The 27,576-nt window shown below is 46.4% G+C and overlaps 1 protein-coding gene across 2 annotated transcripts; it reads right to left on the minus strand.

Moving 5' to 3' along the window:
• Positions 1-277: 277 nt before the first annotated feature.
• Positions 278-10,775, minus strand: LOC112244718 (bone morphogenetic protein 4). Of its 2 annotated transcripts, XM_042295866.1 has the most exons (4): positions 10,196-10,775; positions 5,620-5,725; positions 3,798-4,150; positions 278-3,124 (listed from the first exon to the last, which is right to left on the minus strand). In XM_042295866.1, exons 2-4 carry the CDS (start codon positions 5,685-5,687, stop codon positions 2,040-2,042), a joined length of 1,506 nt encoding a protein of 501 aa, XP_042151800.1. In that variant the 5' UTR covers positions 5,688-5,725; positions 10,196-10,775; the 3' UTR covers positions 278-2,039. The 2 variants fall into 2 exon arrangements, with proteins under 2 accessions (XP_042151800.1, XP_024268242.1); XM_024412474.2 differs by lacking the exon at positions 5,620-5,725 and having other exon boundaries at positions 10,196-10,772.
• Positions 10,776-27,576: the final 16,801 nt, after the last annotated feature.

The raw sequence follows: 27,576 nt of genomic DNA on the forward strand, positions 1-27,576 counted from the left end.
TGTGTCATTGGGACTATATAGGTACTCGAGGCCTACAGCCAAATCTGGTTTGTTCTGGTTTCATCAAGGGACCACTGGCTTCCTTCCTTGGCTCAAATGTCTATCTAGAGGCAATTTGTGATTGAAAGAGATTCTGACCAATGAAAGGATTTCACAGTCCCCCTCTGCTCTTCCCTTGTCTTTGTGCATAGACTCAGAGCAATAGGTCCTCAGAACACTAGCAGAGGAGGAACAAGGAAATGTGGTTGATTTTCAAAACCCAATCATGTGACAGAGGTGCTGCTTGGTCTGTTTATTACAGGTGTCGTCACGTTTTCAGACAATGTCAAACATTTTACAGACTGTTGTTTAAATGCTTCCATTTAAATAGAGGGAAAAGCAAAATGCTGGAAATACTCAAAATACTCAACTCATAACAGGAGAACACCTGCAAAGCCCTCGTCCAAAAGGCACTGGAAATCAACTGCTTTAACATTAGCCGTTCTTTAAAAAATAACATGCACACCTCCAGCAAAGACATCTGTGTTCGACGATGACATTGTGTTCTTGTTACACGATTCAGTAGAATACAATACACAGAGCCTTGATATGTGGCATTTCTTGAGCTTATGACTGCGTCATTACAACACTGTGTTTTTGTATGTGTAGTACACCAAAAGCCACCATAACTTGCTGTACCAAAGCTACTATAAGGGACGCAGGTTTTAGGTGTATTACGGTACTGTACATGTGGCTTTGTAGAGAGCAGATATCTTAAATATTTTCAAGGTTAAATACACCATATGTGGTTGCTATTTAAATACCTAATGTGACTCGTTAAGTTAGATTTACCATTTAATGGAATTACTTTGATGACAACGGTTTTCTGAATTTTTTTCATCTCTGCAAAGGAAATGTACAACAAAAAGTTATCTTTAAATAATAATGATAGTAGTACATTCAAACAATAGCATAATAATTCCTCTGTATTATTGTTGTGGTTTAAAAAATATATATCTCATGACGGGAAGATTCATGTCTGTCTGCGAAAAATCCATATCTATTCAGTCTGCGAGGAGTGTCCGTCAACGTCTCTCTTGATGAGAGGTCAGTAGCTGTCCGTTGGCCCAGACAAGTTAGCCGAGTTAGTTTGAGGATGATGTCAACTGATGCAAAGGCTATATGTATCATCCTCCTCATATGGGCCACATGACAGCTTTCTCTGTAAGCCACTCTTGATATCCAACCATACAGATAGTATACTGATATCTTCATCTCTTGCAGATAGTATACTGATATCTTCATCTCTTGCCAGTCCCCTTCCACTCCACTGATTGAGTGCGTCTCCTTTACAGATTGATGCTGGAAGGAGGTGAGCGACACACTAAGCACGGAGAGACACAGACACAGACACGTTACAGACACGTAGAGGGCTGGCAAGGCAAGGGAGCACTGAACAAGCACAGGGCTGTCAGCGAGTGGAGTGCTATTGAAGGAGAGGAGGTGGGGCTAATGGGAGGATTCTCTTCTCCTCTACTCCTGGCTGTCGTTCCCCTCTTCTCCTGTCAGCAGCATCCTCTTCCCCTACCGGGATGTGGAAGACTGCTTCATTATTTCTCTCCCTCTCCGTCGTTCCCTCTGTCTTCTCTTCATACTCTCACTCTGTGGTACTTCTGAAGCACTGCACTGTGTGTCCTAAGGGGGCTCCTCAGTCTCTGTTTTTCCTCTCTCTCTCTCTCTCTCTCTTTCCATCTCTCTCCCTCTCTCTTTCTTCTCCTCTTTATTTCCACTACCGACAGCTGTGGCCCTCCGACACCATGCACTTCTTAGAAAGCACTTGTTCCTGCTGGATTGGGTTCTACATTCCCGTCTCTTCTCTTCCTGCCTCATCCATCTCTCCGGTCCCCCGCTAGTCCTAGTATTTGCATCCCTCCGCCACAAGATCCAGGTCCTCTTGTTTCACTTGGTCCTGCTGGGCTGGGTTCTGTCCTTGCCCTCTGTCTTTACGCCATCAATCTCTCCTTCCATCTCTCTCCTCCCTCCCTCTCTTTTGTTTCCCGTCACCGGCATCCACAGCCCTCCACCACCATGTCCTGGTAGTTTTTGAGCACCACGCGGTCCTGCGGGTCCAGGTAGAGCATGGCGATGGGGCTGAGGGCGGTGGGCACGCAGCAGGCCCGCGGCACGGCTCCGTTCACCGAGTTCACCAGCGTCTGCACCATGGCGTGGCTGGATGAGTTCATGTGATCGGCGAGCGGGAAGCGACACTCCCCCAGGCAGAAGAAGGCGTCGTAGCCGCTAGGCGCCACAATCCACTTGTTCCAGCCCACGTCTTTGAAGTCCACGTAGAGCGGGTGGCGGCGGCAGCGGGTGCGGGACAGACGCTTCAGTTTTGCTGCGCGGCCACCATTACGCTTCACTCTTCCACCCTCGTCCCAGCTACCGCCCCAGCCAGGGCTGGCACTCCGGTCCCTGTCCCTCTCCCTGTCCTTGTTTCTGTCCCTTCCCCGGTTGCTGCTGCTACTCCTGCCCCTTTCTCTGGCCCCCTTCCTCCCCCTCATCCTCTGGGCAGTGCCAGAGGTTCTCCGGACATGGGCGGCTAGTGCCTCCCCACGCCCGTCATGGCTGTAAGTAACCAGCAGGGGTCTCTCTTGTGCCCAGCTGTGTTCGTCCTGTCCCAGAGATCTGCGCACCCTCAGGTGTCCCACTCTTCGTCCTTCCTCCCCAGTGGAAGGTGGTAGAGCATCATGGTCAGGGGGGGTGAGGAGGGTGGTGTTACCCAGAGGGGTCACCTCCAGGAGGAAGGCCAGGCTCCCAGTCTGAGCGTGGGTCCCCAGGAAGAGTTCGGTGCTGAGGCTGAATGCCTCCCAGGAGACAGCTGGCTTGGTGTTGGGGGCCCGTGTGAGGACCCGTGACTCCAGCAGAGTGGGCTCAGACTCAGAGTCCCCAGGGCTTCCAGAGAGGAACAGGCTGACCCTGTGGGCCCCAGGGCCCGGGCTGGCCCCACCACCCCGGAAGAAACGTAGCTCTGCAGACACCACACGCTCATCCTGGGGGATGGACGACACGTTGAAGGAGATGGGGAACCTGTTGTTGCTCGCGGTGGTCTGCCTCTTTTCAAGAGGGAGTGAGGGACTGGTAGACTCTGAGAGAGAGAGGAAGGAGGGAGGGAGGGAGGGCGAGAGAGAGGTTAAGATAGTTCAGAGAAGAAGGTTCAATTTGTAAAACAAAACTGATGTTCTCTGCAGTTCCATGGAGGTCTCTCCTGTAGGATTTCCTATATCGAACATTTTAATCTCACAATGTCGAATACAAGGTAAATTGACCTGTCAACCCTTAACTTTAAATGTCAGACACATTCAGTGCCATAAACAGCTAGATAAGCTTTTCATTGCACACACTAGCATCAGAATAGGGCCTCCACTTGTTGCTGGTTAGCTTGTGACTGTTATGGAAACATCCACGTTATCAAATGGAAAATAGAGGGTCTGACTTTGGAGCCTACTGACTGCCAAGGTGGAGTCATAACAGAAACAGACTGGGTATCACGGCCCTGTCGCCATCAATGCCATCTAACCCGGACTGAAACTACAAATGGGATGTGTAGAACAGTGTCCATTAAAAAACGTGTTGTGGAACTGATCCCAATCAGTGGCAGGACAAGGTAGAACAGCGTTGCAAACTATCCACACAGAGCCTCAGATTAGGAGTGCTGATCCAGGATCTGTCCATATGATCTTATTCATTATGATCTTAAAGGCTAAACTAATCTCAGACGCTTTGGGGATATTGGGCCCAGACCACATGTGTAATGTTACCTGTGTGGTGGAAGCTGCGCACGGTGTTGGCCTCCTGGACATGCTGGCTGGGGTAGCTGAAGTGTGGATCCTGGACTAGGTGGTACTGCTGGGAGTGGAAGCGATAGAGGTCCACTATGTACTGTGGGACGGGGGCACCTGGCCGGGGGTTGGGGTGGGACTGCAGGCCCAGGCGGCTCAGCAGCAAGTTCTGGATGGTCTGGGCCAGGCTAGGGTCCAGGGGGGTTGGTGATGACGATAACAACGACGACACACTACCATCGGGCTCGGTGGCTCCGCCCTGGCGACCAGACGAGGCTTGAGGTAGCAGCAGGACCATCAGGACCAAGAGGTTAGCAGGGAACATGGTGGATCTGCATGAAGGGAGAGAGGGGGAGGAGTGGGGGAGGAGAGGGTGAGGAGAGGAGTGAAGTTAGGGTTTATTTCAGGGAGAAGAGGAAACGGAACGCTTAAGTCGTTCACTTCTTGACGCTTCCAGTGGTGCTCTTTAGAGTCCCACGTTGTTCATTGAAATTCCTATACCATATGTTTAACGTCTTTCAGTAAATTGGAGTGTGGGGCTTTGAAACACCACTACTCATAGCTTAAATCCTTCGAGAGAACGTTTTATGACATTCGGGATATGTCATTAGTACTACACTCTTGTGAATGAATTGATGCATCTTGGTGACAAATGTAGCTTTTTTTTTGGGGTCCGAAAGACAAGTCGGGACACCTGAGAAGAGGCTGAAATACGAGACGCAAATACAGCTCTGTCTGTGCGGAGCTCATCAACTGTGAAACTATTATGTAAGATCCACTAGCGTGCTGGGACCAAAGTTGATCATGTTGCAGGTTTGCTCGTGGGTTGGACCCAGTTGATACAATGTTGCAAGTTCGCTAGCAAAAGTTCAAGACAGAGCGAGGCAGAGAGACAGGGACAGAGAGAGAGAGAGAGAGAGAGAGAGAGAGAGAGAGGAGGCCTTAAAACGAACCCCAATCGACTTTCACTGGCCTTAAAACCGTGACAGGGAGGTGGGGGTGTTCGTTTCATTTGGCATCATCTTTTATTTTCATATTTACCACTGTAGCAGTACAAAACGTGCTGTTTAAACAAATAGGAGAATGGTTCAATTAGAGACCCCCCCAAAGCAACCCTCACGTAATTCACACACTGCTTGTCGGGCTATCATGCAGTAAGTCTGGTGCGACATCAGGAAATGTACTGCTGGAGTCCATGTGAAGTTGTTTGCTGGATACACATGGCTGTAAAAACAGCACCACTTTGTTTTCCTTATTGTCCATGTATTGCTATGTGTTGCCAAGGCCCCATCTCCTAGGAAACTCAAGCACAGGGGGATAACAGTGATTAAGCAGAGGATATATTCAGTGTGTGCAGTGTGTGTGTACATGCGTAGGAGAACCTTAGTAGTAGTCCTGCTAAAAACCACCAATGAGCTAAAGCCAGTTGACTTTACTGGAGAATAATAACTCGTGGAGCTACTGTACTTTGTATCTCTATTGCTCTAATTTACTTCCCACAGCTTACCTATACAGGAGCTTCAACCAAATAATGAGACCATCGTTGCTTACTGGCCTGTCTGCTGCGCGGGGATAAAGGCCCAGTGCTGGAGGTCATAGCGTTAACGCCCCATCCAGCCGGGTTACCACCCCAATGAGTGACTAATTACAAACTACAGGCCTTAATGGCCTTGTGCCCTCTGGAGTCAGGAACTAGAGGTCAGAGTGCGGTGTCTGACCTGTCTATTGTTCAAAGTAGGATGAAGTTGGAACTTAACTTGCGAGTCAGTTTGCCGTTAGGATTGGGGGAGGGTAAGCTGACCCTAGATTTGGTTCAAAGCATTCAAAGTTTGGAGGTTCACGTAGAGACTGAGACCTGGGCTGGGCCATGACTTCTCTCCTCTCAACTGGTCTGCTTTACCATCATCCTACAACGAAAGAAATGACAGATGTCGTCATTATTCTAAGAAGAAAAGATACGTCTCGATGAATGTAAACGACGTAGAGCTCAACGTCCTAGTTTTCCCTGCAGACTCGAGCAAAGTGTTTTCTAATACTGCACTTCTGCACTCTCCCTATCTCATCTCGGAACTGAGCTGAGAATCGATTAAGTCCGACACAGCTAGATAACTGAGGCGTTTATGGCACAACGAACACATAACGACGCCCTAATGACAGCTAATCATGCTATAGTGTCAGAGTAGGGTTTACAAGAAGTTCACAGGCTGTGTGTGGCTTTGTGTGTGTGCGTGTGCGTGTGTGTATGCGTGTGTGTGAGTGAATGTGTGTGTGAGTGTGCATGTGAGTGTGTGTGTGTGTGTGTGTGAGCAAAAACAGACACAGTAATACCCTGGGAAAATAAGCTGTGAGCGTGGGACGCTGCTCACTAGCCATTAACTCAGGCAGCCCCACCCAAAGTAATGTCCTTCCGCCCGATGCCTCTCCACTTGAGGCAACGCTACAGGACAATTAGAGTACGATTAGAGATTAGAGAGCCACAACTGTACAGCCTTTCCCGTGGCGTCCCAAGGCTCGTAAACTAGATTGAGGTGGTGGTTGTGGGGGGGAGTCAGAAGACACCCTGCCATACATCCATCTAGAGTACGTCCCCCATCTCCCTGTGTTTCTCCAGCTAAATTAAACTGAGAGAGAAGCCACTAAACTCCATTTGGCCTCATTATCTGCCATCCTCTCCGTCAAGCCGCCCCCCCCTCTCCATTCATCCTGGTTGGTGACATCCCTGCATTAGCTTTCCCTCCCTCCACCTCTCTCTCCGCTGAAATGGGACTAATCAAGTCTTCCGGGGGAGGTGAGGGGTGAGGTGGGGAGAGGGGGTGCTCTCAGACATATTAGATGATGTCTGACCCGGAGCAGACGGTAGAGTGACCCCATGCGCACGAAGACGACGAGAGATTTGTGTGTGTAATCAGGCATGGAGGTCTGCTCGCTGGCCCTCTGAACCCACAGATCAAAACAGACCAACAGAAGTGTCTCTCTTTCCGTCTCTCTATGTCTCTTCACGCTCTGTCTTTTAGTCTCTCGTTTTCTCAGTCCCTCTTTATCACCTTCATTTGTCGCTGCATCAATCCCCCCCTTTCTGTTTATCTGTCCCCCCCCCAATTCTCTCTTAGTTCCTCTCCATTTCTTTCCCCTCTATTCTCTGTATATCTCCTCTGGCGGGGAGAGGAAAGACATATGGACAAGGACAAGGGGTGATAGAGAGACGAGTTAAAGAGAGAGAAGTGAAGATAGACAGATATATACAGATATATACAAAGATATACAGATATATACTCTGTATATACGCTCCCCTTCTCTCTCTTTGACTCAGTCTCTCTATCACCACTTGTCCTTTTCCATATCTCTTTCCACTGCCCCCCTCCCCCTGTGTTCCCTGTCTCTCCATTCTTCTTTATCTGCATGTCCCTCTCTTTCCCAACCTCTGTTTTTCATTTTCTCCCTATCTTCATTTCTCTCTCCCCCCTCTCCCTTATGTTGGTCTTTTTCCTAAGCCCTCTAAATGAATGGTGTTTTTGCGGAAGAGTGCTGCAGAGTGTTGCCGGGGCGAGAGGGCCCAGTGTCACCGCAGCCGGCTGATTTATCCGCGGCCGCTGTCTTCGTGTTACGCCTGGTCCCGCCACTTTCGTTTCCTGTTGTTCTTCCCGTGTTTCTTTTCCCCAGATTCCTTCTCTCCCTCTCCCTCCCTCTCCCTCTCTCTTGCTCTCTAACAACACACACACACACACACACACACACACACACACACACACACACACACACACACACACACACACACACACACACACACACACACACACTGGCTGCCCTATGTCATAATGACTGTATGTCGTGGAAATCTTCAACTCACCCACACCAACTTGGACAAGCTCACGTTACACACATCGCAAGAACGTTGTTTTTTTTCTTCTTTCTAACTTGCTCAACCAGCACCTGTGTGGACCATTCTCATAATCACCTGAAAGTCGACACACCTACACCTAATGCATCTGGAATGTTCCTCACCCCTCTCTATACATCGCTAACACACGACGCAGCTCTCTGATGACCACGGCATTCACTGCTTTATGATTTCATGTATGAGGCTGAAGCTAGGAGGACAAAACATTTTTTTTTTATCTCGAAGCGTGACAGATGAAATCATTAGAATAATATTCCTGGTTGCCTGCTGGGTGGTTTTAGAGTGTATTATAATTTATTCCAGCTGGGGCGATTAATAGGCTAATGACGCGGGCGGCCCCAGACTTTCAGCCCGCCGCTCGCCTTCCTCAACAAACCTTTACGCGTACGCACCACGCAGACTGAGTGCAAACACGTACATGCCAAGAGGAACAGATGTGTTTTGTGTGTGTGAATGTGTATGCGTGTGATGGACAAAAGCCAATGGATTTGAATGTTTTTTTAAGGCATAGCGCTGTGCATCCATCATGCACACGTACAATCACAACAAAAATATGCTTACACACACACGTGCACACACACACACACACACACACACACACACACACACACACACACACACACACACGGAGGAGAATGCAGACAGGGTTAAGATGACAGCAGACGATGAGGCTCCCTAAGGAGAGGTGGAGTAGACCAGACACTTTCCGGCTACTGGGGAATCAACCAACTGTCTCACAACATCACCAGAATCTGCTACTGCGAGGCACCTGACCGCAAGGCCCTTCAAAGGGTGGTGCGTACGGCCCAGTACATCACTTGGGCCGAGCTCTCTGCCATCCAGCACCTCTTTACCAGGGGGTATCAGAGGAAGGCCCCCAAAAATTGTCAAAGACTCCAGCCACCCAAGCCATAGGCTGTTCTCTCTGCTACCACACGGCATGTGGTACCAGTCTGGAACCAACAGGACCCTGAACAACTTCTCCCCCCTGAGCCATGAGACTGCTAAAGACGACTGCTAAAGAAGACTGCTAAAGAAGACTGCTAAAGAAGTCTGCTAAAGAAGACTGCTAAAGAAGACTGCTAAAGAAGACTGCTAAAGAAGACTGCTAAATAGCTAATCAAATGGCTACCCGGACAACCTAACTCTCGTGCACTGACTGTTGGCACATTGGACCCACACACTCACACATACTTACACTCACACCCCAACACACACACACACTACATACGCCCACACACACATGCGTGCTGACACTCTCACACACACACATTTTCACACTCACCACATACACTGCTGCTACTGTCTATTATCTATCCTGTTGCCTAGTCACTTTACCCCTACTGTAACATACTGTATGTACATAGTAACCTCAATTACCTTGTAGCCCTGCACATCGACTCGGTTCCGGTACATGCTATTTTGACTCGTTATTGTTCTCCGTTATTCACTGTGTTTCGTTCCTCTTGTCCCTATTTCTATTCTAATGTTTTTATATAAATGTATCTTTAACTCTGCCTTGTGAGAAAAGGGCCCCGTCAGTAAGCATTTTGCCATTGGCCTACACCTGTTGTTTGCGAAGCGTGTGACAAATAACATTTGATTTGATTTGGGACTTGAGCTACCTGGTCCTTTGGAAAGACATTAGACAGACACACAATGTACAGTATAGTAGTCACTACTGCCAGGGCTTTCGTTCCCAGGTACATTCTCACAAGAGTCTATAAGTAGCACATAAGGTGCAGAGCATCAACAAGTCAACTTTGTCTCCATTCTATTTCAACCTGAACTGTAAGTCACCCGGAAAGGCGTTCGGCTCTTGTACGTCTTCATCTAATTTCAGCTCGGACATTCACAACTGCACGCCTCCGTTTTCACACTTTTCCCCCCCCTCGCCGTGATCTACACGTTTCCTTCCGAGCTACGTTCAGACGATCTGAGAGTCAGGGAGCTAAGTGACCGGCAGCAGGAGGCTACGTTTTGGTGAACAGGGGGCTCGCCGAGGGCCGAACATTGCAGAAGCATTTGGTGGAAACCGTGACATGTCCGACACGTGACATCAGAGAGTTCAAAGACTTCACGCGTCCAGTCGACACAGGACCCGAGGTGGAAAAGACACAAACAACACTGAAAAGCTGGATTCTCCGTTAACACAGGGGAATAATTCATGCCTTTACGCTCCTACAGAGGGGACACGTTATGTCTTCTGAAAACATAACAGTCACATTGTTCTCAGACCTTCGGCTTCCAGGCGTTTGATTTAGAGCAACACAGCATGCCAGCCTCTGCGGGCGTGTGAGCATGTGTTTGTTCTCCCTAGAGTGGCTAATGGTTTGAGCAGTGAAGTTCCCGTGGTCAGGCAGAGTTGGCTTGGCAGACATGGACAGTATATGTGTGTGTTTGCGTATGTGTGAGAGAGTGTGTGTTTATGGGTGTGTGTGTGTGTGTGTGTGTGAGTGAGTGAGTGTGCAGTACTCACGTCCAGGCGTGGTAAGAGGTGTGCAGAGTCCATGGTTTATCCTTGAGCTCCAGTGTTACGAACCCTCGCCTCTCGCTCCCACTCGGTCGGACAGAATGGACAAAGTAGACTCTTTCCCTCTCTTTCTTCCCCTCTATCTCTGCTTCTCTCTCTCTCAGGTTAGCCTGTGTCTGTGTGTCCTCTGTGAGTGGGCTGTGAATGAGGACGGTGTACTCTCCATGGTTCTCCCCCTGTACTGCTGGGCTCTCCCCCCTCACTCACCCTCTCATCCTGTTGTCAGTTTCAGATAAGCGGCCTCTTAAAACATATCCACCGGCTTTCCCCTGCCTGCCTGACCTCTTCAAACAGGCAACTCCCTCTCTCTGTCGCCGACACTTCCACCTCTGCTCAGACACAGAGAGACAAATATACACGCAATTTATCTACTGTATGGACCTGCACAAGACAAATTAGTCTGGAGACTGTTCTGTAACCGGCAAAAAATTCCCTCTGGTCCCCAGCTTCCGAAATGTGCCTCTTTCCCTTCCTCTCTTTCGTTGTCTCTCATTCTCTTTTTGTCTCTCCTCCCCTTTTTCCCTCTCTCTCTCTCTCTCTCTCTCTCTCTCTTGTGCTATACAGAGTCCAGCTGGTAAACTCAGTGTAACTCTAATTGACTTTCCTGGTCATTTGGATCCTCCCTGATGGTGATGTCACTAAGTCAGACCACCCCCACTACCATCAAACAAACACACACACACACACACACACACACACACACACACACACACACACACACACACACACACACACACACACACACACACACACACACACACACACACACAGTTAGAGATAAGGTCAGGGTGGACTGGCTAATTCTTTTCCTTCATTACTTTTACAAACCCACCCACTGATTTTCATGGACACCGTTTTCATTATCAGCTAACATGCTGAGATGATCACAGACAATACAATCTCCATGATCAATTCATGAGTATGTTACTGAATAAGACCAAACATATTCTCTTACCAGACCAAGGTATGAATGGATGACTCATAGGGGAGGATAAAGTCACTACAATTTGGGGGATGTGATTGGATGGATCGAGCCAAAAAAAGGTACATTGTAATTCCCCGCCGCCTTGTTCAAGCAAGGGGCAATCGTCCTTCCAGCGGCGGCCACCAAATTGGTATTCATCGGGCAGGGCTACGAGGAAACGTCTCTTTAGGATGCATCGTCTCACATATTAGATTTCATCTGGAGATTCACCCCCGAACAGACACTCAACCCAACTCCCATCAATTCACCCAGTCTGATGAATTACCCTGGGCCAGAGGGACAACACACACACCTTCCCATCTGTGAGCTCAGACAATTTACAGGACTGTTATCTAATGTTATCCGCATCATCTGAACAATTACACTGTTCTTTGCTTTGATCATGACGTACAGTATTTTTCATTGTACATCTGGATTGGTGAGGACATTATTATCCAATAAGAGGCCACTAGGAAGCAACATGTGCTGTGACCATAACATGAACCAACCCAGTCTCTCAGTGAGTAGCCTACTGCATGTACCTTTCAGTGAGTAGCCTACTGTACGTGTCACGTTCACTGTCTTCAAACTCCCTGTCATAAATGAGCCAAGGCGCAGCGTCCATGTAATTCCACATCTTTAATAAAGTGAAACCTTCACAAAAAACAGGTAAACAGAAACCGAACGTGGCGCAACAGTGGCACACACAAACACACACAGAAAATAAATAATTACCCACAAACACAGGTGGGAAAAAGGCTACCTAAGTATGATTCCCAATCAGAGACGATAGACAGCTGCCTCTGATTGGGAACCATACCCGGCCAAAAACAAAGAAATAGAAAACATAGAATGCCCACCCAAATCAGACCCTGACCTAACCAAATAGAGAAATAAAAAGGCTCTCTAAGGTCAGGGCGTGAGAGTATGTACCTTTCAGTGAGTAGGCTACTGTATGTACCTTTCAGTGAGTAGGCTACTGTATGTACCTTTCAGTGAGTTGGCTACTGTATGTGTAAAGCGAGTACGAGTACCGCTCCCCCCTAATTCAGCTCTTACCAAGGCTCAAACCCAGGACCTCTGCCTTGCAAACACACGTGACCACCCTCCTGAAGTGTCTTACCCAATTGCGCCACAGAAATTACTCCAGGCTGAGGAGTGAGTTTCATAGACTCCCATCTGCTACATATGGAACCTTCAGTTAGAGTAGGCTACTGTAAGGACCCTTCATCACGGGAGCAGTGGTATAACTCCACTTCTGCCCCCAGGTTTCCCGTCCTCTGGAAAAGACGTCCGCTGTCCCACGTTCCCCCCTCCACATTCCGACGGGGGTGGAGGAGCTTTTAAAGTAATACCTCACCGCTCTCTTAACAAGCCGACCGGAGTCTTCCCCCCCACCACCCCCCGATCCATTTCCTGTCCACTACACTGACTGGAGTCACATTTGGAGAAGAGGGGACAGAGACTAGGGCCCTTGATCCCTATGTACCCTTCACTTCAAATTGTTACCTATATCTTCATCATGGCGTACTTTAGTTTTCAGCACACACACTTTATGTACAAATATTGTACGGTATGAACATTGTTGCCCCTTTGTGTGTGTCTGACATAGGAAAAGTCATCAAAGAAATGGACCTTACACACAAGGGCTTAATTCTGTTATGGTTTGATGAATTGAACTTCAACACGGCTGACAACCATCCAGAGACATCGCATCCATGTCACTGCTCAATTAATCGCTGAATTAAAGACGTAATGGATTGTAGAGTCAGGTGGGACTGAAAATAGCATAGCCTTGGCGTGAAAGCAGGAAGTGAGGTGAGGAGAAGAGCAGTAAAACTGTATTGACGATGGCGTATCTTGGGTCTTAAGTGATCCTTGGCCTCAGCAATAACACAAACGGCTGAAGTGGAGCTGTTCAGCGTGAGTATAAATGCTTCTCAGGCGATAATGGGAGGATTTACGAGCCACTTTATATCTGTGACAAAGTTCCAAACTCCTTATCTGTTCCCAACTAAACATCTGTTTGTTCAGGTAACCTCATTAAACTGAGAACTGCACACACATGATGCATGACACACGTTCTTTTGATGTCACTCTGTCAGTATATGAGATGGCTGATGGTGTGCTCTAAAGCCTATTGTGCACTGGTATTTCTGTAGCGATATTGCCTGAAAAAAGTTCCATTGAAAATAGGCAACTTGTACGTACAGATGTAGGATCTTAATTTGATCACTCTTTTGTTGCTGAGAATTTTCCTGCATGGCAGGAAATGCAAATGTGTAGAGTATTCGAAGTTTAAAAGGCTTCTAAAGTTTGGCATTTTCACTTTAAAATGTCAGACTTGATTTGCCCAAACAAAAAATGTCAACACTCTAAAGAAATGTCCATTAATTATAATACACATAATAATTCACATTTCCTGTTGCTGCAAGATCATTTTCCTGCAGTAGCAAACTTTACCAAACTTTAATCTTTAATCGTTTGAAGGAAAGATAATTGGAAGTGCACACAGTTGCTATTAAAATGTTGAGAACAAATGATACTGGGTTTGGCCTCTGAAGGAATGACACTGCGAGAGAAAAAAGTGGAGTGGATGATTTGTGAGTGTTGCGTGCTGGGAAGGACAATTTGATCTTGATGTCCGAGAGTGGACTGCAGTGTGAGGGATGAGGAGGAACAGAGGAAGACTTTCACATGAAAGAATTGGGGTAACTCATGGCCCACAAAACACACACCATGCACGTCTGTGCACTCTCGTGCACACAAACCACACACCAATAGGCACACACTCTCACACGCACATGGTTAGACAAACACATGCTCGCATGGTCAGACAAATGCGCTCACACACACACACAAGGAGCTGATGTTTTGCATTCGCTGGTGATGAATTCCAAAGTGCATTTTTGCAGAGATAAGATTCCATTCTCCTGAGCTCACTGTTTTCAAGACAGAGTAAGGGAGAGGGAGATGGTGGCAGGAGGGGGTCACTCATGGCAACACCCCTCTGGCCTCCCTCCCCCTCGTTCATTCAGACTCCCCCTCCACCACCACCTCACCGGGAGACTATGAGAGCCAACAGGTTTCCTCTCTGTGTCCTATTGACTGAAACCTTCCTGCAAATGCAGGACAAAACCTGCTGTACCAACACTTTCCTTTCAGGTTATATGATGACTCACTTTTACTTTCTCCCTTACACACACACACACCAACGCACAGAAATACGTGCACACACACGTGCATGCGCATGCACACACACACACACACACACACACACACACACTGACTGTCCGACATCCTGCCCCTTCCACCCTCAGAAACACATTCCAATTATCATGCAAATGCTGAAGACAAGGTCGTTGAGATTGTGTGGGTGTGTGTATGCGTGTGGGGGAGTGTTCGTCCTTGTTATCAAGACAATAATTTATAAATGTGTACGGAGGTTAGAGGAGTGGATGTGAGAGATAAACAGGGCACGTATAAAACTCACTCTCTCTCTCTCTCTCGATGTGACAGTTCACGCAGCTTTAGTATTCGGATCATAGTTCTGATGACGGAATTCCGAATGCGTCGTACATCTACATTTAAATGTGTCTACCGTGTCCACAGTGTGGCCGGATTCCCCTTTCCCGCGCTATATTCAAATTGCAGCATATATTCTACAGACGGTGGAATAGGCAGAATATGATAATAACACAACACCAATTGAAGGCAGTTGTTGGCTAGTTAGCTGTAGCTAACTAGCCAGTTAACTTCTGTAGCTTTCCAGCTAGCTAGCAAGCAACGCTAAAGATATTGCAAACGGTTTAGCATATCTCTAGCCCAAAAAATATATATATTCTAAATATTAGCTAGCTGGCTAGCATTTACGAGGCCAGCTCACACGTATTTCTTCCAACACTATACTGAAAAGGTGCCTCTATCCCAAAACACACGTTTTCTGGAGACTTGTGGGGGAGCGCTGATGTCGTCGCCCACTGTATGCACTTTCAGTAGCCTGATTGCGTCCAGACAGAGGAGAAATCCGCATGCAATGCCTCCTTGAGTACCTCCTGAAGTGGTAAGCCAGATCTGAACACAATCAGATCACAAAGTGACTTTTGTGCATCTAGACCCGTCTTTTCAATGCGATCTTCGAGTCACGTGTAAGTGTCAAGTGTAGACACGACCTCTGTGATCCCCATGACCTCTCAGAAGCGTGGCAGTCAGACCGCACTAATTCCACCACAGGGGACTTCCCCACTAGCAGCATCCAAGCTGTCTAGAGCAAGCCAAGACTTTTTATCATCCATCTGGTCAAACTGTCTATGCAACACACACACACAAATGACTGCCTGCATAGGACAGTGATCTCTGAGAGGAATAAAGCTTTGGCTTGATCGACTTCTCCAAAACCTGTCCACTCTCATCAACAATCGTCAGCAAAATATCTCACTCAACATTGAAATATCTGATAGCTTCTTCATTCAAGGTTATACACAGTTCTGTGTTGCCTTGACGACGACCCCAAAACTATGCCCTGTGTCTGGGGTGACAGGGCTGTGGTACTTCCCCTTCCTGTGTCTACTGTAATACATACAGCTCTGAACCAAGGTCAGCTATTTATGTTTGAGGTATTTTCAGACTTCCAAGAACAACAAACTGCATGTGTGAAGCAGTGCCAGAGAAGAGTGGGTGATGAACCATTGATACATTAGCTGTATACTTTTTAACGCAGGTGCCAACACCACCGTTGAGGCCAGACTACGTCTCCCTTCCTTGGCAAGCTGAGCACACAGTGAGTAGCGTTAACAGCAGTGGTGTGTCTTAAGAGTATTTTCAGAGTCAGTTTGACTCACCTCACCCGTAGACGTTTTTTTCCCCTTGGTCCTCTGTTCCATTCTCATTTTTAAGGGTAAATGGGATATATTATATATCTATGATAATAATAGTGACACAACAATTGTGAGACAAAAATATATTATACATTTCAATTACACAAGATTAGTATGTGCTACTTTTATATTTTGTACATTTGGGTGTGCTAGCTTTTATTTTTCTGACGCATCTCCAGATACACAGTGTGGTCTTTGGCAGACCAGGCTTCGTATACACAAAGCGTCAAAGAGTAGGAGTGCTGATCTAGGATCTGTCCATAAAATCCTATTAATTATGATCTAAAAGTCAAAACTCATGCTAGATCAGCATTCCTACCCTGAGACGCTTTGTGGAGACGGGCTCGGGACTATGTAAGCTTCGTCACCCTCAATTTCCATGGTGCCCATGATGTTTGTTCTCACAGACAACATTCAGCAGTCAGTCAGTCAGTCCGGCCATCAATGCAATCTCCCCATCTGTTTATCTGTAGTGGGAACGACAAGTACATTAGCCGTAAACATAACTGTCCTTAACAGACAACCAGGGATGAGGAGAGGGATGTTCGCATCTCTGTGTGTTTGTGTTAACTGGTATGTGTATGTCTGTCTGTGTAGCTGTGTGAAACATAATTTCTCTCTCTGTGTGTGTAAGCACATGTAGAATGTGTGTGTGTGAGTGCTTGCGTTTGCACAGCTATGTGTAACTATGTGTACAATGTGATGCCCATGCCTCAATTCATGGAGTTGTGTGGGCATTTCCTTATAGTATATATTTGAGTAGTGTGTGTGTTTGGAGGGGCTGGAGGAAGGGGGGTCTGTAATAACAGGAAGCTGGTCCTCTGTGTTGATATAAACCTGTCTGTTTGACGGGCCATCTGAAATAAATAAATAAGAGCCCAGAACCCAAACTAGCAGAATGTTCTTTAAAAAAAGAAACTTGAGGGCTCCCTCAAACCCAAACAGGAACACCTGCAACTCGCCCCGAGCCTGGTCCGTTGTCACGACAACCACTCGCATTGTGTGTAAACAGTTTACAGTAGAACAGGGTTGGGAGCAGGGAGAAGAATGTACAGAAGTGGGGGGGATTTGGATGAGAGAAAACAGTGTGTGTGTGTGTGTGTGTGTGTGTGTGTGAGAGAGAGCGAGAGAGAGAAGCACAGGTTGAAGAGTTCTTTGAGTAGGAGTGGTGGTTGGAACTGAATCAGGTGGCCTTGTAGCGGGACAAGGGAAACGCTATACAGTACCAGTCAAAAGTTTTGACACACCCACTCATTTAAGTTTTTTTTTTATTTTGGCCATTTCCTACATTTTGAAATAGTGAAGACATCAAAACTATGAATTAATACATATGGAATCATGTAGTAACCTAAAAAGTGTTCAACAAATGAAAATATAATTTTAGATTCTTCAAAGTAGCCACCTTTTTCCTTGATGACAGCTTTGCACAATCTTGGCATTCTCTCAACCAGCTTCATGAGGAATGTTTTTCCAACAGTCTTGAAGGAGTTCCCACATATGCTGAGCACTTGTTGGCTTTTCCTTCACTCTGCGGTCCAACTTATCCCAAACATCTCAATTTGGTTGAGGTCGGGTGATTTTGGAGGCCAGGTCATCTGATGCAGCACCATCACTCTCCTTCTTGCTCAAACAGCCCTTACACAGCCTGTAGGTGTGTTTTGGGTCATTATCCTGTTGAAAAACAAATGATCGTCCCAATAAGCACAAACCAGATGGGATGGCATATCGCTGCAGAATGCGGTGGTAGCCATGCTGGTTAAGTGTGCCTTGAATTCTAAATAAATCACTTACAGTCTCACCAGCAAAGCACCCCCACACCATCACACCTCCTCCTCCATGCTTCACTGTGGGAACCACACATGCAGAGATCATCCGTTCACCTACTCCGTGTCTCACAATGACACAGTTGTTCGAACCAAAACCCTCAAATTTGGACTCATCAGACCAAAGGACACATTTCCACCGGTCTAATGTCCATGAACGCCTGGTTCACGCAGTCTCCTCTGAACAGTTGATGTTGAAATGTGTCAGTTACTTGAACTCTGTGAAGCATTTATTTGGGCTGCAATTTCTGAGGCTAGTAACTCTAACGAACTTATCCTCTGCAGCAGAGGAAACTCTGGGTATTCCTTTCCTGTGGCGGTCCTCATAAGCGCCAGTTTCATCATAGTGCTTGATGGTTTTTGCGACTGCACTTGAAGAAACTTTCAAAGTTTTTAATGTCTTAAAGTAATGATGGACTGTCGTTTCTCTTTGCTTATTTGAGCTGTTCTTGCCATAATATGGACTTGATCTTTTACCAAATAGGGCTATCTTCTGTATACCACCCCTAACTTGTCACAACACAACTGATTGGCTCAAACGCATTAAGAAGGAACATTTAACATTTAACACCTGTTAAGTGAAATGCATTCCAGGTGACTTCCTCATGAATCTGGTTGAGAGAATGCCAACAGTGTGCAAAGCTGTCATCAAGTCAAAGGGTGGCTACTTTGAAGAATCTCAAATATAAAATATATTTTGATTTGTTTAAAATTATTTTGGTTACTACATGATTCCATATGTGTTATTTCATAGTTTTGATGTCTTCACTACTATTCTACAACAACAACAAAAAAACATTGAATGAGTAGGTGTGTCCAAAAGTTTGACTGGTTCTGTATATCGACGAGAAGAATGCACAAATAAGAACAACAAGGTTCCCAAAAAGGCAAAATTAGCAGTTCTTTGGAAGATGGTTCGCCCCCTCATTTGACCTTTAAATGGTACAGAGGGCAAGGGAGGGGCGAGAGCTCACCTGAGTAGCGTCATCCATCCAACTCAGGGTTAGATGAAAGTTCAGCGGTGTCATAAAGTATGACCTTCCACATACAGTGCCAGTATAATTAGTTACAGACCCATAGATATACAGTACAGCCAGATATCTGTTTTTTCATTTGGGTGAACTATCCCTTCATTTGGGTGAACTATCCCTCTATGGTTAGTTCTATGGTTGTGTAGTAGCCTGGTTGCCAGTCTGGAGCAAGACATGATATTCCTCTTGTCCTTGTCACATATGGGCTCCCTACACTAGAGCCCGTTTTCACAAATGGTTGTTCCATTTGATTTTAATCACTTTTTGACCATTTCACTTATGATTTGAACGAAACCTTCCATACATATTTGCCCATGGTAGAAGTGTGGTCAGAAAGTAACTTTGTGGACCTGAATGCCAAAACATTCAGGAGATCAAAGTCCACCCATTTTGCATACCATGAGACATCCATGTCTTCATCACTGGAAAAGATTAACGGGGGAGTTTGATATCATTTAAAAGTTTACAAAAAGGGTTGTCAAACAATTAAATAATTTCTTTAAAAAATATGTTTTTTAATAAAAATTGTCATTTTTTTTAACCTTTAACATCAATTATCTAAAAACGCATAAACTCAGATTGGTTTCATTTTCGCATATGTTGTAGCTTAAACCCTAATTTATAATCTGAGATGAATGTGTTGTGCCTGCCATCAGTTGAGACAGATCATGCTCTTTAATACAGGGTGGTTGTCATTTCAATTATAGAAATATAATTCACAGAATGGACCTATACCTTCAGATCACTGCAATTTAGCTTGTACACCATTGAAATGGTAATTTAATGTAAAATTGAACTTCCAATTACTACCACAAAGATGGCCGTCGGTCCACCCAACGTTGAATGTCAATTTAAATGCGGATATCTATTCTATTATCTATATTTCTATGATTTCAATAGGTTTCTATGGAAAATTGGCAGTGTAATTTAAAACTGATATTCCCATGCAAGTCAACATTCTCTGATGGGTGGACCTCCATCCATCTTTGTAGCACCATTTGAAAGTAAAAATCTCAATTTTATTCAACAGATGGTGGGCACAACAAAAACACCTCAGATTATGTAAATAGGGACTAATCTACAACATATGCAAAAATTGTTTTTAAATAATTGCCATTAATAAAAAAATAACCATTTTCATTCCATTAAAAAAAAGAAGAAAAAAAATCATAAAATAGTATGACAAACCTTTTTTAAAGCTTTTAAATTATTTCAAACTCAACCGTTTCCATTGATGAAGACATGGATGTCTCATGGTATGGCAGGGTATGCAAAAAGGGTCAACTTTGGGCACCTTTGGGCCAAAAAGTCACTGTCTGACCACTTCTAACATGGGCAAACATGTATGGGAAGTTTTGTTCAAATTAAAAGGGTTGCAGTCAAAAATGATTGAAATCAAATGGAACGACCCCAACGCTTCCCAGAGTAGGAGTACTGATCTAGGATCAGGTCTCCTCCACCTGTCCATATAATGGTATTCCTCTTAGATCAGCACTTCTACTCAGAGGTTTCGTGGATATGGGCCATGGTCTCAGATTCCTCTATTAAAAATAATTTATTGAAATTGTATAGCTCTTTTCATTACAGAAAATAATCTCAAAGTGCATTAAAAGCAAACAAACAACACATTTAAATTGAGATGATGAAGATGGAATGTCTCTAGTTTGGTTCGGATGATGGAAAGTCCGGGAGACAAACATTCCTGGAGCTCTTCATCAGTGCACCACACCAGACCTGCTTTTCTGGCGGTCAGTTCCTCCAAACGTCGCTCCTCCTTAGATACTCCACCACATCTTGGCAGTGGTTAAGAACAGTCCCCGAGCCTCCTCTGCCATCACTGGGCACAGCATACAGTCCTTGTTGTGGTTCATCCTGACAGATGAAACATAAAAAGCAACCGGGATGAAAATATACTTTTCACCCCAATTCTGCAAATTTGAGAGTCAAGAATGTCAGGATGTCTCTACTGACAGTGACATGCCTCTGCTGCCTGTAGGGAAGCTGCTGGGTCAGAGAGGACCAGGGGATGTATGCTCCTGCAGTATCAGTGGGGTCCAGTGGGTAGTAAAAGTGCCACTCAGAAAGACAGAGCAGGTGATCATATTTCTCCCCCAGATTGTGGGATAAAACACAAGCCTCATCTGATCCATAAAATACAACAGCCAAGCTCACAACTCATGAGGCTGAAGGACACACTGGATACAGAGTGTCCGTGTGTGTGAGTATGAGTGTACATGCCTGTCTGTGTGTCTGTATACAGTTTGTGTGTGCGTCTCAGAATATGTGTTTCAGAATGTGTGTGTATATGTGTTATTTCACTCAGTCAGAGCCCTAGCTCCAGATGTGCGGGGGTCACAGGAGGAGTTTAGCTCTCCCAGATGTGGCCAGGTGTTGCCTGTGGCATCACGCCACCAGACCCATGGCTTCCCTCCACACAGGGCTTCATCTAGCGGTCACAGGGTCATGTCTGTCTGCCTGTCTGTCCAATCAGCACTCCAGAATGGGAGGAGAGGAGCACCAGGGTAGGACAGGGCCAGGCTGAGGTCCAGCTTCGCTGTGGCAGGAAAGGGACACTGAAGTTCTACACCACACACTAGGGCTGAGGAGGGAGGGAGGGAGAGCTGGGCAGGTTACGAGGAAGGGGAGTATTAGTAGAGGTTTGGGACCAGTCAAATCAAATCAAACTTTGTCACATGCGCCAAATACAACAGGTGTAGACCTTACCGTGAAATGCTTACTTACAAGCCCTTAACCAACAATGCAGTTTCCAGAAAGAGTTAATAAAATATTTACCAATTAAACTAAAGTAAAAAATTATAAAAAGTAACACAATAAAATAACGAGGCTTATACAGGGGGTACCGGAACCGAGTCAATGTGCGGGGGTATAGGTTAGTCGAGGTAATTTGTACATGTAGGTAGTGGTAAAGTGACTATGCATACATAATAAAACAGCAAGTAGCAGCAGCGTAAAAACTAATTGGGGGGAGGTGTCAATGTAAAAAGTTTGTGTCGGCATCCCGAGTGGTGCAGTGGTCTACTGCATCGCAGTGCTAGCTGTGCCACTAGAGATCCTGGTTCGAGTCCAGGCCGGCTGGCCACGACCGGAAGACCCATGGGGCGGCGAACATTTGTCCCAGCATCGTCCGGGTCAGGGGAAGGTTTGGCCGGCAAGGATGTTCTTGTCCCATGGCGCAATAGCGACTCCTGTATCGGGCTGGTCGCAATGCACGCTGACACAGTCGCCAGGTGTACAGTGTTTCCTCCGACACATTGGTGCGGCTGGCTTCTGGGTTAAGCGGCCATTATGTCAAGAAGCAGTGTGGCTCGGGGGGGTTGTGTTTCGGAGGACGCACGACTCTCAACCTTCGCTTCTCCCTAGTCCGTATGGGAGTTGCAGCGATGGGACAAGACTAACTACCAATTGGATACCACAAAATTGGGGAGGAAAGAAGACTTTTTGTCCTAGAATTGGTGCTCCGGTACTGCTTGCCGTGCAGTAGTAGAGATAATAGTCTATGACTTGGGTGACTGGAGTCTTTGATCGTCTTTTTGGGCTTTCCTCTGACACCGCCTAGTATATACAGTAGGTCTTGGATGCTTGGTCCCAGTGATGTACTGGGCCGTACGCACTACACTCTGTACCGCCTTACAGTCAGATGCTGAGCAGTTGCCATACCAGGTGGTGATGCAACCGGTCAGGACACTCTTGATGATGCAGCTGTAGAACTTTGAGGATCTGGGGACCAATGCCAAATCTTTATTAGTGTCCTGAGGGGGAAAAGGTGTTGTCGTGCCCTCTTCACAACTTCCTATAGTCCACGATAAGCTCCTTTGTCTTGTTCACATTGAGAGAGAGGTTGTTGTCCTGGCACCACACTGCCAGGTCTCTAACTTCCTCCCTATAGGCTGTCTCATCGTTGTCGGTAATCAGGCCTACCACTGTTGTGTCGTCAGCAAACTTAATGATGGTGTTGAAGTCGTGTTTGACCACGCAGTTGTGGGTGAACAGTGAGTGTAGGAGGGGACTAAGCACACATCCCTGAGGGGCCCCAACGTTGAGGATCAGTGTGACAGACATGTTGATGCCTACTCTTACCACCTAGGGGTGGCCTGTTAAGAAGTCCAGGATCCAGTTGCAGAGGGAGGTGTTTAGTCCAAGGGTCCTTAGCTTAGTGATGAGCTTTGTGGGCACTATGGTGTTGAATGCTGAGCTGTAGTCAATGAACAGCATTCTCACATGTGTTCTTTTTGTACAGGTGGGAAAGGGCAGTGTGGAGTGTGATTGAAATTGCGTCATCTGTGGGTCTGTTGGGGCGTTTTGCGAATTGGAGTGGGTCTAGGGTATCCGGGATGATGATGTTGATGTGAGCCATGACCAGCATTTCAAAGCACTTCATGGTTACCGTTGTGAGTACTACGGGGCAGTAATCATTTAGGCAGGTTACCTTTGCTTCCTTGGGCACAGGGACTATGGTGGTCTGCTTGAAACATGTAGATACTACAGACTCGGTCAGAGACAGGTTGAAAATGTTAGTGAAGACACTTGCCAGTTGGTCAGCACATGCTTTGAGTACACGTCCTGGTAATCCGTCTGGCCCCGCGGCTTTGTGAATGTTGACCTGTTTAAAGGTCTTGCTCACATAGGCTACAGAGTGTTATCACACAGTCGTCCGGAACAGCTGGTGCTCTCATGCATGCTTCATTTTTGCTTGCCTTGAAGCAAGCATAAAATGCATTTAGCTCATCTGGTAGGCTCGCGTCACTTTCCCTTTGTAGTCCGTAATAGTTTTCAAGCCCTGCCACATCCGACGAGCGTCAGTGCCAGTGTAGTAGGATTCAATCTTAATCCTGTATTGATGCTTTGCTTGTTTGATGTTTCGTCTGAGAGCGTAGCAGGATTTCTTATAAGCGTCCGGATTAGTGTCCTACTCCTTGAAAGCGGCAGCTCTAGTCTTTAGCTCGATGCGGATGTTGTCTGTAATCCATAGCTTCTGGTTGGGATATGTACGTACGGTCACTGTGGGGACGTCGTCAATACACTTAATGATGAAGCCGATGACTGAGGTGGTATACTCCTCAATGCGTCTGTGCTAGCAAAACAGTCCTGTAGCGTATTATCCATGTCATCTGACCACTTCCGTATTGAGCAAGTCACTGCTACTTCCTGCTTTAGTTTTTGCTTGTAAGCAGGAATCAGGAGGATAGAATTATGGTCAGATTTACCAAATGGTATGTGTCTCTGTGTGTGGAGTAAAGGTGGTCTAGAGTTTTTTCCCCCCTCTGGTTGCACATGTGACATGCTGGTAGAAATGAGGTAAAATGGATTTAACTTTGCCTGCATTAAAGTCCCTGGCCACTAATTGCACCACTTCTGGATGAATATTTTCTTGTTTGCTTGTGTTCTTATACAGTTCATTGAGTGCGGTCTTAGTGCCGGCATCGGTCTGTGGTGGTAAATAGATGGCTACGAATATTATATAAATGAGAACTCTCTTGGTAGATAGAGTGCCTTATGATAAGCTGTAGATCACGCTACCTCAGGCGAGCAATACCTCGAGACTTCTTTAATATTAGACATTGTGCACCAGCTGTTATTGACAAATGGACACCCCCCCCCTCGTCTTACCAGACGTAGCTTCTCTGCCCTGCAGATGCATGGAAAATCCTGCCAGCTCTATATTATCCGTGTCGTCGTTCAGCCACGACTCAGTGAAACATAAGATATTACAGTTTTTAATGTCACGTTGGTTGGATAGTCTTGACCGTATATCATCCATTTTGTTTTCCAATGATTGCACGTTGGCCAATAGAACAGATGGTAGTGGAGGTTTAATTTTCAGAAGGCAGCCCAACGAACAAAATAGCACAGTTGGATAGGAGCCCGTAAACGGCAGCCATCCCCTCCGGCGACATTCTCAGTTAGGAGGGTATGGGGGTGATTATGAGGGGGCGTGGAGGTGCAGAGGAGGTTGGCTGGAGGGTAGAAGGCAGTGGGGGCTAGGATGGAGGAAGATGTCATCTCCTCGTTATCTAGGTTCAGTGTTTATCCAGATTCCAGCTCTAAGATATCATCAGTAAATAAGCGGCCAGGGAGACGTGCTCTGGGACCCCGCCAAAAATGACCCACCCCCCCTGCCCTCCCCTGTAAACACACACACACACACTATCCGATGCCAAACTATGAGCTCTGAGTGACAGGGGTAGAAGACCATGGGGTGGGGGTTAAGGGGGGCATTTCTTCTAGCACTAAACAGACCAGGCCAAGCAGTACAGAGAGCCTGGATAGGCCTGGACAGAGAAACAGCTGCTCTGAGTGGGATGAACAGAGTAATAGAATCAGCACTCACTTAGACATATAAAGGCGTACCACATTAAAACAGTATAACAATGATAGATCATGATCATATCAATTATAAAGACTCAATTATAAAGTCTCTTCCTCATTCTCCTTCCCACTTGTCCCTCTCTCTTTCTCCATTCTCTAGTGACGGACCACATTATCAACATAATGGCTCTTTCAAAATGACAGTGTAACGTGGTTTGATTCACTTCATATTGACCAAGTGGTTTTGAGTCTGCCCTCTCCCCATCTCAGCCTCCCTCTATTAATCTCCCCCTCTCAGCCTCCCTCTCTCCATCTCTCCCTGCGACAGAGTGATGAGACAGTAGAGAGCAGGCAAGGTTGGGTTCCCCTGGTAATTTCGGAGGGGACGGAAGTAACCTGCGTGACGAAGGTTGGCAACCCCAATTTGAGAGAGGGAGGAGGAGGAGAAGGATGATAAGAAGAGTGGGAAGAGGTGGAGGGGACGGCGATACCTAAATCAGTCGCTCGCTAATGGGCAGATGTCCTGGTCTTTGACAAGTAAATTAAGCCTCATGAAAAGAGGGAAAGAGAGAGAGAGAGGCCAGAGGAAGTGAACGAGAAAGACACACACTACATGACCAAAAGATTGAGGACACCGGCTCGTCGAACATCTCATTCCAAAATCATGGGCATTAATATGGAGTTGGTCCCCCCTTTGCTGCTATAGCAGCCTCCACTCTTCTGGGAAGGCTTTCCACCAGATGTTGGAACATTGCTGCGGGGACTTGCCTCCATTCAGCCACAAGAGCATTAGTGAGGTCTGGCACTGATGTTGGGCGATTACGCCTGGCTCACAGTCGGCATTCCAATTCATCCCAAAGGTGTTCAATGGGGTTCAGGTCAAGGCACTTCCACACTGATCTCAACAAACTATTTCTGTTTGGACCTCGCTTGTGCACAGGGGCATTGTCATGCTGAAACAGGAAAGGGCCTTCCCCAAATTGTTGCCACAAAGTTGGAAGCACAGAATCATTTAGAATGTCATTGTATGCTGTAGCGTTAAGATTTCCCTTCACTGAAACTAAGGGGCCAAACCCAAACCATGAAAAACAGCCCCGGACTATTATTCCTCCTCCTCCAAACATTACAGTTGGCACTGTGTATTAGGGCAGGTAGCGTTCTCCTTGCATCCCTCAAACCAAGATTTGTCCATCTGACTGCCAGGATTGTATGCTGCTGCTCGGCCATGGAAACCCATTTCATGAATCTCCCAATGAACAGTTCTTGTGCTGACGTTGCTTCCAGAGGCAGTTTGGAACTCAGTAGTAAGTGGTGCAGCGGAGGACAGATGATTTTTACATGCTATGCGCTTTAGTGGTCCCGTTCTGTGAGCTTCTGTGGTCTACCACTTGCGGCTGAGCCATTGTTGCTCCTAGACGTTTCAACTTCACAATAACAGCACTTACAGTTGACCGTGGCAGCTCTAGCAGGGTATACATTTGATGAACTGACTTGTTGGAAAGGTGTCATTCTATGACAGTGCCACATTGAAAGTCACTGAGCTCTTCAGTAAGGCCATTCTACTGCCAGCGTTGGCCTATTTCTTATTTTTTAAATTCGACCTTTATTTAACTAGGCAGGTCAGTTAAGAACACATTTTAATTTTCAAGGTCAGGCCTAGGAACAGTGGGTTAACTACCTTGTTCAGGGGCAGAACGACAGATTTTTACCTTGTCAGCTCAGGGATTCGATCTTGCAACCTTTCGGTTACTAGTCCAACGCTCCAACCACTAGGCTACCTGCCACCTCCATACCATCTATGGAGATTGCATGGCTGTGTGCTCGAGTTTATACAGCTGTCAGCAACGGGTGTGGCTGAAATAGCCAAATCCACAAATCTTTAGGGGTGTCCACATACTTTTGTGTGTATATATATATTGTAGATTGAGATTGCAGTCTGGACCGGAGAGGGGGCTGGTGGGCTTGAGTATGTGTGTGAGATAAATTATAAGCAATTAGGTCTACCTCCTGAAAATGCGCTTTTGATGATGTGTAAAAAAAAAAAAAAAGATGAGTACAGGAAGGAGAGTAGAGGGGAGAATAACCTCCTGTAGTGTAGCAAGTACTGGAGGATGAGGGGGCGTTGGGGGGAGGAGGAGGGGACTGAGTGTCGGGAACCGTCCTCCCTTCCGTTCTTGTGGGATCGTCTGAAGATCAGTGCAGCGCTCCAGTCACAGACACAGCGTTAATGACCACAGGAAGAAAAACCTTTAAATGTATGTGATTCTGTCCCTGATAGCTTTATGAGACTGCCACTTCTCAGTGC

The sequence above is a fragment of the Oncorhynchus tshawytscha genome, linkage group LG13 (assembly GCF_018296145.1).
Source record: "Oncorhynchus tshawytscha isolate Ot180627B linkage group LG13, Otsh_v2.0, whole genome shotgun sequence".
Taxonomy (NCBI): domain Eukaryota; kingdom Metazoa; phylum Chordata; class Actinopteri; order Salmoniformes; family Salmonidae; genus Oncorhynchus; species Oncorhynchus tshawytscha.

What these genes read in the sequence shown, in the direction of transcription:
- LOC112244718 (XM_042295866.1), bottom strand. Translation starts at nt 5,687, where the DNA reads ATGGCCCAGCCCAGGTCTCAGTCTCTACGTGAACCTCCAAACTTTGAA. An exon ending in TGCTTTGAACCAAATCTAGG is followed by an intron (nt 4,151 to 5,619) that starts GTCAGCTTACCC and finishes CCCTTCATGCAG; the next exon opens with ATCCACCATGTTCCCTGCTA. An exon ending in GCGCAGCTTCCACCACACAG is followed by an intron (nt 3,125 to 3,797) that starts GTAACATTACAC and finishes TCTCTCTCTCAG; the next exon opens with AGTCTACCAGTCCCTCACTC.